The following is an 11,209-nucleotide window of genomic DNA, read 5'->3' as shown; positions in this document are numbered from 1 at the left end:
CACACACACACACACACACACACACACACACACACACACACACTATTTATATTGTCTAAAACCTCCAAATCATTGTGTTGAGAAATATATTGAATTCATTTATTTATTAGAATAAACTGGCCTGTGTGTGATAAAGTGTAGCTTACTCCCAGTATATTGTTTATATATATATTGTAAAAAAAAATTGCAAACAATTTTTAAGTAAGGGGTGGCAACAAGAACTGGAAAAAAGACTTTCTAAAATAGTGCTGAATCAAAGCATTTTAGATCAATCAATCAATTAATCAATCAATCAATCAATCAATCAATCAATCAGTTAAAATATTTACAAAAGTCTAAGAACATTACCTCAGTCTTCATCGAAAGCAAAGCATGGTGGTGGGAATAGCATAATGTGGAAAATTATCTTAACGTATCACAAAAAGTAAGTAAATTTGTGGTCGATTCTTTGTTAGAACAATGCTTCTTGGCAATAATTCTTATCTTGTTAAAAAGCTCTTCATTTCCCTTTTAAATGGTGCCACATTTGTAAGGAACATGCATTTGTGGGATGAGCAGCAGAGTTGAGCATGTGGGTTGCACACATGAAAAATCTGCCAAATTCTCTCTACCAAACAYCTTATTTTGCTGTTGTTACTGACACCTGTTTTGAGCTTCTGGTACCTTCAGGTGCTGCCAATCAGGCGGAATAAGCTTTATGAAGCATTTTTACAACAAAGAAATAATCTACCATACATAAATTTACTTACTTTTTGTGCTAAGTATATTTATCTATTTTATTTAACAGCAGGGTTTTCAAAACTAGGAAAAAAATAACATTATGCTAAATATCTCTAAAGCATTCACCTAAAAACCTTTAATTTAGTTTATAGGAAAGATGATGATGAATGATTATAATTTCATGTAGCTAATCGGCATTGCTATTTAAAATAGTTATTTTGTAATTTATTTTTCTTCTTCAATAATTAATACCATTTTGTCAATCTGAAATTACAAGCTGCAAAGTAACAAAACAAGCCTTCCTTAAAATAACTCTGAAATTATGCACAAGGTGCTGAGGCGACAGCTCACCTGATTCCGCAGTGGCTCCACCTGATGAGTTCCCAGTGTTAGACATTGTTGTGTTGATTGTTCCTGTCCCCGTGCTGTTAGCAGCAGGCGTGGTCTTGTCTGAGCCACCTGTTGTGTTCTGGTTTGTTGTTGTTGATGGTGCTGCTGTGGTGGCGTTTGTCATGGATGTAGTCCCATTTACAGATGTTGTGTTGTTGCCTGGTTGTAAAGTTGTTGCGTTGACAGAGGAGGTGTTGTTGCCTGGTTGTAAAGTTGTTGCGTTGACAGATGATGTGTTGTTGCTTGGTTGTAAAGTTGTTGCATTGACAGACGAGGTGTTGTTGTTTGGTTGTGGGGTTGTAACATTAGGACTAGTTGTAGTCGACACAACATTAGCATCACAAGCTTCCAGTAGGAAAATATTTGTTCCATTTTGACTATAATTAAAAATAAAAATAAAACACGTTGTGATCTGGAGTGAAAAAAAACTTTAAGAACTTGCGTGAGGTGTAACAATTTACATTAGAGATTTGATTCAAATGTCATAAAGGGGGGTTTGTGAAAAGATTATAAACAATTACTATCTTACCTGTTGTGGATGACTTTTTGAACAWCTCCAGTTTGGAGAAATAAAGTTTAACTCTCACCAAGTTGATGAGCTAACAACAGTCTGAATATACATGATTGTTGTTGTTTACTTATTTATTGTAAAATAAATATTTTCAGGTTTTRAACCCTACATTACCCTGAGTTTTTTACTCCACAAGTTTTCTGCCTGAAATAGTTGACTGTTGCTGTTATTATTCGTGCCCAAATAAATCCCTGAATTCAATTAATATAACTTTATGAAACGACACTAGAAAAAATGTAAAAGAGTAAAAAAAAACTTCTGTGGTGAAAGCTGTTTTAAGTAATTCGCTTTGGTCTGAGCCTCACCTGAGCTAACCYTTAGCACACCAGTCCAGTCTGAAATAAACTTTATTTCTCCAAAATGAGGAAATCCAAAGAGCTAAACACTGCTGGTTACCCAATCCCACTTCAAAACATTTGAACTTTTCCTTTGTCAACAATGTCACTGATAGAGTTTGTAAAACCTGTTTTAGAGGAGTTCATGTGAAGGAAAGTAATACAAACCATGTAATGTTGTTGTAGTTCTGTATTCTTGTGCAAAAGTCGTCAGTCTTCAGGTCACTTTCTATCCAGGTGACCTGGGAGTCCAGGAAGTTGTCGGACATTTCCAAGATTCCGCATATTGCTACATGTGACACACACACACACACACACACAAAAAAAAAAAAATCAGCATCGTTTTTATAGAAAGTCTATGTTCGCCTGTGAAACTTCAATTTAAATTTAAATTAATTTACTGACCTGCTAGTCTCACTTGTCCATTAAAATAGATTTGTTCCTCATCTTGAAACACGTTCATGAGAGCGTTCGCCACAGAACAGATCGASACATTTTGGGAAAAGCTTAAAACTGCTTTGCAGGTTTGACTTTAAAGTAAAAGCAAACAAAAAAATACAGATTCATATTAGTGGTCAAATTTTATACATGCTCATTATATAAAAACACTGCTTTACAGATAAATATAGTGATCTAACATGAGAGGCATGACTCACTTTGCTGCTCCTTCACAGGCAACACTGGCATTCTGAGGAAAGATGATAATTTTAGAATTGGAAAAAAATAGCTTTTTGTTTTAAATGTTTGTTTTTATTAAATGRTCACTAGCAGCGCAGTATGTGTTACCTAAAAATAGACTTTTAAAGATATGCTGCAGAACTGGAAAGATAAATCTGCATCGTTACCATTATGATGTAATGCTGATCTACTGACTTTGTTCGTGGGTTTTAGGCAGTTGGTTTATAAACTCTATTGGATTGAGTAAAGGTAACACATTTATTTTATATTTACTCTACCTTTACTTAAAGTAAATGTAAAGTAAAATGCATATTTTAAAAAACATTTTAAAGCACTACACTTCCCCTTTTGATGACTTCAAAGTCCTTTTTAAAGTACGCTTACTTTTTATTTAGGAATATGAACACATTTAATCAGCAGAAGAATTACAAGCTCAATTTAAAATTAATGCATTCTCTATTAGTTGTTAAAAACTTTTTACTCAAAATAATTGCATTTTTATGCTTATATACTTTTTCTCAAATAAACATTTTAGCATTATTATTATTCTTTGTAGTTTGTTTACCTTGTATGCCGATGCAATGGACAGTGGACATGGAACACTGCAAAGAAACATTAGAAATCATGCAGTTTATGTTTCATTTTGAYCAGCTGCATTTCTCTAACTTTTTCTCTTCCCATGCTTTATCAGAATCTTACCTTGTATTGTCAAAGCAAACAGCTGGATCTTTCAGGACGGAAATCTGTAGAAATAAAAACATATTACTGCCTGAAGAAATAAGAAGAAATTCTACAATTGGTGTGTAGAGAGGAGTTTTACCAGGGAGGAGAGGGATGAAGAGTTCATCACGGGGTTTTGTAAGAAAACTGAAAAAGTGTAATAGGCTCCTCCTAAAAGCAGAAACACAGTTAACTTGATAAAAGCACCCAGAACATATTTAGTTTAATTTAAATGTGAGGAACTTATTAATTGGTGATAAAAAGACAAACCTGATCTGCTGCAGTAAGCAGAGCAGTTACAGTTGTTGGTATCTGAAGCAAAAAGAAAAATAAATCTGTATGTGTTTATATATTACTTTTACTACTACTACTACTACTACTACTACTACTATTCCTTCTGCTACATTTATGAAGTTACAAGGCAACATGAACAAGTTCACCTTTTGCCCCTGCTCTTAGTTTCTAAACTCAACATCAAAGCATTGATTCTCAGAACATTTTGAATAATTAAAATGTATTTATTGCTGTTTACTGAGTTCATCACAAGAGCAAGACTTCCTACACAAAAATGTTGTTTACTGGTAAAAATCTATTTATTTGACACTTGTGAAAGAAAACTCCCTTCACTCCTTAATGTTCTGTTGGATCAAATGTTCTCTTCTCAGCTGAGACAGATGAGCATCTTTGCTTAGTGTTTTATTTGTACACTAAAAATATAAAATTCTGATCTTTAAACAAAAATACTGTCTAATTAAGATATCTATTAATACTGTATTCCTCACATAGGACATGAAACATTTGAGTTTCTGGTCCATTTCCTCTGTAATGTCATATTGCAAGACAACCCAACATAAAGTAAAATTGACAACTAAAAAAAACTACATTATTTTATTTCAAGAAGTTTAAATAAAAGTGTTAGGAGCTCACCTGCAGTGCAGTTTGTTGAATTGCTTTGTGGAATGACATACGACGGCCCAGAATCTTCACTGATGGGAAACAAACATAAAATGTTAAAGTTGACCTGCTAAGTTTCTTTGATATAAATTCAGCAGTTAATCTAATTTTTTTAAGTTTAACAGGTGGTATGGACTCTCTAACATCTCTTACCATGATGCATTCTGTGGACCAGAATAAATGCAGCTGTTTGGCTGACTGCTGCACTGCTGAATTGGACCTGTTAAGTAACACAGTTTATTAAATACCAGGGTTTTATGAGATCACTAACCATTTTTCTGTTTTTATTTCTCAAAAACCACTCACTCAGTTCATCTGCCTTATTTCCCACTACAGCGATGTTGGAAGAGTTTTTACTTGCTGCACAGAGTGTTTGGAGGATGGAACACGCAGGTACGCTCTGACTCAGCCGCAGGAGTACGGAGCACTTCGTGTTACTAAACCACAAAATTCTGTTTTAGTATATAAAAAAAAACACTGATGCCAAATATTTGACATTTGCTGTACTTACTTTGTCATGGTTTTAAGAGTGCATGAAACTTCCATTCCCTGTGAGAACACAAGTCTGGGTTATAAAAAAAATCTGGGTTTTTTATATACTGTAAAATATACTGATAAATTTTTAATTTACCTGAAATAAGGAGGGTGTGGCCGTAATACCATCTCCACTGAAAAAAATGGTTGAGACAGTGAAAAATAGTTAAACTCACATTATACATTTTTAAAATGCATTTCTGCAAATAGGTAAACTTTTTTCAAGAGTGTGGTTTTTTCAAAAATGCATAAAAATTTAGTATGCCATCATTTTGTAGCTGCTTTCTGTTGCTGCACAAGACACAGTTGGCACTACACACAGCAGACGTGATTGCTATTTGTCAAAAATTCAAATATTTATTAATATATTTTTATAACAACAGCACAAATGCAAACAATACTCAATGAAAACACTTAATTTTCCCTTTAATCAGTTATTCTTTTTTAATCATACCTGTTTCCTGTAACACTGTTGCTAATCTGCAGTGCTGCACGTCGTCGACGCACCAGAGCGCTCACAGAAAAATCAAGTGCCAAGTTGTTCTGAATTACAGGTAGTGTGATGGATAGATTTGTTGTAGATGGGTTGACATTCAAACTTGTTTCAACTGTTGTGTTGTTGACAATTGGTGTTGCTGCTGTAGTTGTGATGTTTTCATTTGTAGTTGCTGATGCAGCTTCCACTGTATTATCACCATTTAAAGTTGTCATTGTTGTAGATGGATTAGTGTTGTTGTCATTCACAGTAATTGTAGCTGTTGTAGTAGTGTTGTTGCCATTTACACTCACTGTAGTTGTAGTAGTTCTGTTGCCATTTACAGACATTGTTGTAGCTTTTGTGGTWGTGCTGTTGCTATTTAAAGTTGTTCCTCCAACTGTTGTGTTGCTGTCATTTAAATTTGCTGATGCATCTTCCACTGTATTGTTACCATTTAAATTTGTTATTATTGTTGCAGCTGTACTAGTGTTGTTGCCATTTACAGTTGTTGTTTCAGCTGTCAATGTATCACTGCCATTTAAAGTTGCTATTAATGTTGCAGTTGTAATCTTGTTGCCAATTAAATTTGTTGTTTCAMGTGTCATTGTGTTGCTGCCAGCCACAGTCATTGTTGCAGTTGTGTTTGGACTATTGGCATTTAAAATTGGCATTGTTGTTGCAACTCTTGTGTTGTTCACATTTACAATTGTTGTTGAGGCTTTAGTTTTGTTGTTGCCATTTACAGTTGTTATTGATGTTGCAGATGTCAATGAGTTGTTGCCATTTACAGTTGTTATTGTTGCCGTTGTAGCTGGGTTGTTGCCATTTACTGTTGCTGGTACAGCTGCCATTGTATTGTCACCATTTAAAGTTGATGATGTTGCAGTTGGGTTGTTGTCATTAACAGTTGTTCTTGCATCTATTGTGTTGTTGCCAGTTACAGTTACTGCTGTAGCTGCTGGTGTATTGTCCCCATTTAAAGTTGCTGTTTTTGCTCTTGTAGTTAAGTTGTTGCCATTCACAGTTGTTTTTGCAACTGTTGTGTTGTCATTTAAGGTTGTTGCTGCAGTTGTAGTTGTGCTGTTGCCATTTACAGTTGTTGGTGCAGGTTCCGTTGTACTGTCCCTATTTAAAGTTGTCATTGCTGTTACAGTAGGGTTGTTTCCTGTTACAGTTGTTCTTGCAACTGTTGCATTGTTGCCATTTAAAGTTGTTGTTGTTGCTTCAGTTGTCAATGTGTTGTTAATAATTAAAGTTGTTGCTGCTGTGGTGTTGCTACCATTCAAAATTGTTGCTGTTGCTAAAGTAGTTGTGTTGTTGTCATTTAAACTAGTTGCTGTTGTTTTGCTGACATTCAACACAGTTTCTGTTGCAGCTACACTTGGATTGTTGCCACTCACTGAAGTTATTGCAACTATAGTTGTATTCCTGTCATTAAAGGATGTTGTTAGTGCTACAGTTGTGTTTGCATTCAAAGCTAGTGTTGTAGTCACCGTGGTTGTCAAATTGACATCTGTCAATGCAGTTGTTGCAACTGTCGCTGTGTTGTCATTTTCAGTTGTAGCCACTGTTGTCTCATTGACAAAAAACACTGTTGTAGCAGCTGTAGTTGTGTTGTTGCTAATAAATGTTGCAGTTGTAGTTGTATTATTGCCATTCAAGGTTGTTGGTAATGTAGTGGTTGTGTTGACATTTAACTGCAAAGCTGTTGAAGCTGTAGTTAAATTGCCTGCATTAAATGCTGTTAGTGCAATTGTTGTTATGTTGATGCCATTTCCACCTGTTGTTTCAACTGCATTGTTGCCAATTAAAGCTGTTGTTGTGGTAGCTGTAGTATTGTTGGCATTCAACAGTAGTGTTGTTGCAGCTGTACTTATATTGCTTCCATTTATCTCTGTTGATGGTACAATTGTTGTCTTGTTGACGATTTCCACTGTTGTTATTACATTTGCAGTTGTGTTATTTCCATTTAGTACTGTTGGTATTGTTGCTGTATTAATGTTGTCATTTAAGGTTGCTGTTTTTGCAGCTGTTGTTGTYTTGCTTTGATTTAAGAGTGTAGATGGTACAAGTGTTGTGTTGTTTACATTTAATGCTATTGCGGCAGCTGTGGTTGTGTTGTTTTTGAAATTTGATGTTGATGTATTTATCCCTGTGCTGTTGAAATTTTGTTCTGTTGTTGTAACATTTGATGCTGTTGTTGCAGCTGTATTTAAGTTGACATTTGATGTTGTTGTTGTTGTTGCTGTATTTATCTCTGTGCTGTTGAAATTTTGTTCTGTTGTTGTATTTGCTGTCTTTTTGTTATTTGATGTTGTAGTTGCAGCTGTAGTTAAGTTGACGTTTGATGCTGTTGTTGTATTTGTCCGTGGGCTGTTATTTGGTTCTGTTGTTGTCCTGTTGTCATTTGATGCTGTAATATCAGCTGTACTTAAGTTGATATTTAATGCTGTTGTGGTATTTGTTCCTGTGCTGTTGACATTTGTTTCTGTTGTTGCCCTGTTGACATTTGATGCTGTAGTTGTATTTGTTCCTGTGCTATTGACATTTGGTTCTGTTGTTGTTCTATTGACATTTGATGCTGTAGTTACAGCTGTAGTTAAGTTGACATTTAATGGTGTTATTGTATTTGTCTCTGTGCTGTTGAAATTTGGGTCTGTTGCCATGTTGACATTTGATGCTGTTGTTGCAGCTGTAGTTAAGTTGACATTTGATGTTGTTGTATTTGTCTCTGTGCTGTTGAAATTTGGGTCTGTTGCCCTGTTGACATTTGATGCTGTTGTTGCAGCTGTGGTTAAGTTGACATTTGATGCTGTTGTTGAAGTTGTCCGTGTGCTGTTATTTGGTTCTGTTGTTGTCCTGTTGTCATTTGATGCTGTAGTTGCAGCTGTAGTTAAGTTGAGATTTGATGCTGTTGTTGTATTTGTCTCTGTGCTGTTTACATTTGGATCTGTTGTTGCCCTGTTGACATTTGATGTTGTTGTTGTAGCTGTGGTTAAGTTGGCATTTGATGTTGTTGTTGTATTTGTCTTTGTACTGTTGAAATTTGGTTCTGTTGTTGTATTTGTTGTTGTCTTGTTGACATTTGATGTTGTAGTTGCAGCTGTGGTTAAGTTGACATTTGATGTTGTTGTTGTTGTATTTGTCTCTGTGGTGTTGAAATTTGGTTCTGTTGTTGTATTTGTTGTTGTCTTGTTGTTATTTGATGTTGTAGTTTCAGCTGTAGTTAAGTTGACATTTGATGCTGTTGTTGTAGTTGTCCGTGTGCTGTTATTTGGTTCTGTTGTTGTCCTGTTGTCATTTGATGGTGTTGTTGCAACTGTAGTTAAGTTGACATTTGATGCTGTTGTTGTATTTTTTCCTGTGCTGTTGACATTTGGGTCTGTTGTTGTCCTGTTGTCATTTGATGCTGTAGTTGCTGCTGTAGTTAAGTTGACATTTGATGGTGTTGTTGCATTTGTTCCTGTGCCGTTGACATTTGGTTCTGTTGTTGTTCTATTGACATTTGATGCGGTAGTTGCAGCTGTAGTTAAGTTGACATTTAATGGTGTTCTTGTATTTGTCTCTGTGCTGTTGACATTTGGATCTGTTGTTGCCCTGTTGACATTTGATGCTGTTGTTGCAGCTGTAGTTAAGTTGACATTTGATGTTGTTGTTGTTGCATTTGTCCCTATGCTGTTGACATTTGGTTCTGTTGTTGTATTTGATGTTGTCTTGTTGTCATTTGATGTTGTAGTTGCAGCTGTAGTTAAGTTGACATTTGATGCTGTTGTTGTATTTGTCCGTGTGCTTTTATTTGGTTCTGTTGTTGTCCTGTTGTCATTTGATGCTGTAGTTGCAGCTGTAGTTAAGTTGACATTTGATGCTGTTGTTGTATTTGTCTGTGTGCTTTTATTTGGTTCTGTTGTTGTCCTGTTGTCATTTGATGCTGTAGTTGCAGCTGTAGTTAAGCTGACATTTGATGCTGTTGTTGTATTTGTCTCTGTGCTGTTGACATTTGGATCTGTTGTTGCCCTGTTGTCATTTGATGTTGTAGTTGCAACTGTAGTTAAGTTGACAGTTGATGCTGTTGCTGTAGTTGTCCATGTGCTGTTATTTGGTTCTGTTGTTGTCCTGTTGTCATTTGATGTTGTAGTTGCAGTTGTAGTTAAGTTGACATTTGATGGTGTTGTTGTATTTGTTACTGTGCTGTTGACATTTGGATCTGTTGATGCCCTGTTGACATTTGATGCTGTTGTTGCAGCTGTAGTTAAGTTGGCATTTGATGTTGCTGTTGTATTTGTCTCTGTGCTGTTGAAATTTGGTTCTGTTGTTGTATTTGTTGTTGTCTTGTTGTCATTTGATGTTGTAGTTGTAACTGTAGTTAAGTTGACATTTGATGCTGTTGCTGTAGTTGTCCGTGTGCTGTTATTTGGTTCTGTTGTTGTCCTGTTGTCATGTGATGCTGTAGTTGCAGCTGTAGTTAAGTTGACATTTGATGCTGTTGTTGTATTTGTCTGTGTGCTGTTGACATTTGGTTCTGTTGTGGTATTTGTTGTCCTGTTGACATTTGATGCTGTTGTTGCAGCTGTAGAAGAGTTAACAGTTGAGGCAGTTGTTGCCGTTGTAGATGAGTTAACAATTGATGCTGTTGTTGCAGTTGTAGATGAGTTGACAATTGATGCTGTTGTTAAAGCTGTAGTTGAGTTAACMTTTGATGCTGTTGTTGTATTTGTTAATGTGCCACTGGCATTTGTTGCTAATGTTGTTTTTGTTGTTGTCCTGTTGACATTTGATGCTGTTGTTAGGGTTGTAGTTGTGTTAACACTTGATGTTGTTGTTGTAGTTGTTAATGTCCTGTTGACATTTGATGTTGTTGCCATTAGAGTTGAGTTACCATTCAATGCTATTGTTGTTACATTTGTTGTTGTGCTGTTGATATTTGGTGCTGTTAGGGAAGTTGTTGTTGAGTTGACATTTGGTGCGGTTGTTATATTTGTTGCTGTGCTGCTGACATTTGTTTTTGTTGTTGTATTTGTTGTTGTGCTGTTAACATTTGATGCTGTTGTTGGAGTTGTAGTTGAGTGGATATTTGCTGTTGTATTTGTTGATGTGATGCTGGCATTTGTTGCTGTTGTATTTGTTGTTGATCTGTTGACATTTGATGTTGTTGTTGCAGCTGTAGTTAGGTTGTCATTTAATGTTGTTGTAATTGTTGCTGTCCTGTTAACATTTGATGCTGTTGTTGCCATTAGAGTTGAGTTACCATTAAATGCTGATGTTGTGCTGTTGACATTTAGTGAATTTGTTGAAGTTGTAGTTGAGTTGACATTTKGTGTTGTTGTTGTTGTTGTTGCTGTGCTGCTGACATTTGATGCTGTTGTTGCAACTATAGTTGAGTTAACATTTGATGCTGTTGTTGTATTTGTTGATGTCCTGTTGGCATTTGATGCTGTTGTTGCAGCTGTATTTGAGTTGACATTTGATGCTGTTGCTGTATTTGTTGATGTCCTGTTGACATTTGATGCTGTTGTATTTGTTGATGTCCTGTTGGCATTTGATGCTGTTGTTGCAGCTGTAGTTGAGTTAACATTTAAAGCTGTTGTTGTATTTATTGATGTCTTGTTGACATTTGATGCTGTTGTTGCCATTAGAGTTGAGTTACCATTAAATGCTGTTGTTGTGCTATTGACATTTGGTGCAGTTGTTGAAGTTGTAGTCGAGTTGACATTTAGTGCTGTTTTATTTGTTGCTGTGCTGCTGACATTTGTTTCTGTTGCTGTATTTGTTGATGTCTTGTTGACATTTGATGCTGTTGTTGCAGCTGTAGTTGAGTTAACATTTAATGCT

The 11,209-nt window shown here is 35.6% G+C and overlaps 1 protein-coding gene across 1 annotated transcript in view; it reads right to left on the bottom strand.

The window, feature by feature from the left end:
• LOC106514007 (G-protein coupled receptor 64) overlaps positions 1-11,209 on the bottom strand; it is a 28,764-nt gene that overhangs the window by 7,659 nt on the left and 9,896 nt on the right. Inside the window, exons 8-20 of the mRNA XM_014003084.1 lie at positions 5,000-5,036; positions 4,880-4,917; positions 4,675-4,805; positions 4,522-4,588; positions 4,342-4,400; positions 3,685-3,726; positions 3,515-3,585; positions 3,394-3,437; positions 3,260-3,296; positions 2,673-2,704; positions 2,422-2,546; positions 2,185-2,305; positions 1,072-1,487 (exon numbers count right to left, since the gene is read on the bottom strand). Coding sequence (XP_013858538.1) covers positions 1,072-1,487; positions 2,185-2,305; positions 2,422-2,546; positions 2,673-2,704; positions 3,260-3,296; positions 3,394-3,437; positions 3,515-3,585; positions 3,685-3,726; positions 4,342-4,400; positions 4,522-4,588; positions 4,675-4,805; positions 4,880-4,917; positions 5,000-5,036 — 1,220 coding nt within the window. The remainder of the gene's footprint in view (positions 1-1,071; positions 1,488-2,184; positions 2,306-2,421; positions 2,547-2,672; positions 2,705-3,259; positions 3,297-3,393; positions 3,438-3,514; positions 3,586-3,684; positions 3,727-4,341; positions 4,401-4,521; positions 4,589-4,674; positions 4,806-4,879; positions 4,918-4,999; positions 5,037-11,209) is intronic.

The sequence above is a fragment of the Austrofundulus limnaeus genome, unplaced genomic scaffold (genome assembly GCF_001266775.1).
Source record: "Austrofundulus limnaeus strain Quisiro unplaced genomic scaffold, Austrofundulus_limnaeus-1.0 Scaffold17, whole genome shotgun sequence".
NCBI classification, from domain to species: domain Eukaryota; kingdom Metazoa; phylum Chordata; class Actinopteri; order Cyprinodontiformes; family Rivulidae; genus Austrofundulus; species Austrofundulus limnaeus.
The sequence above is the reverse complement of the archived record's forward strand: the minus strand, read 5'-3'. Positions and strand labels throughout refer to the sequence as shown.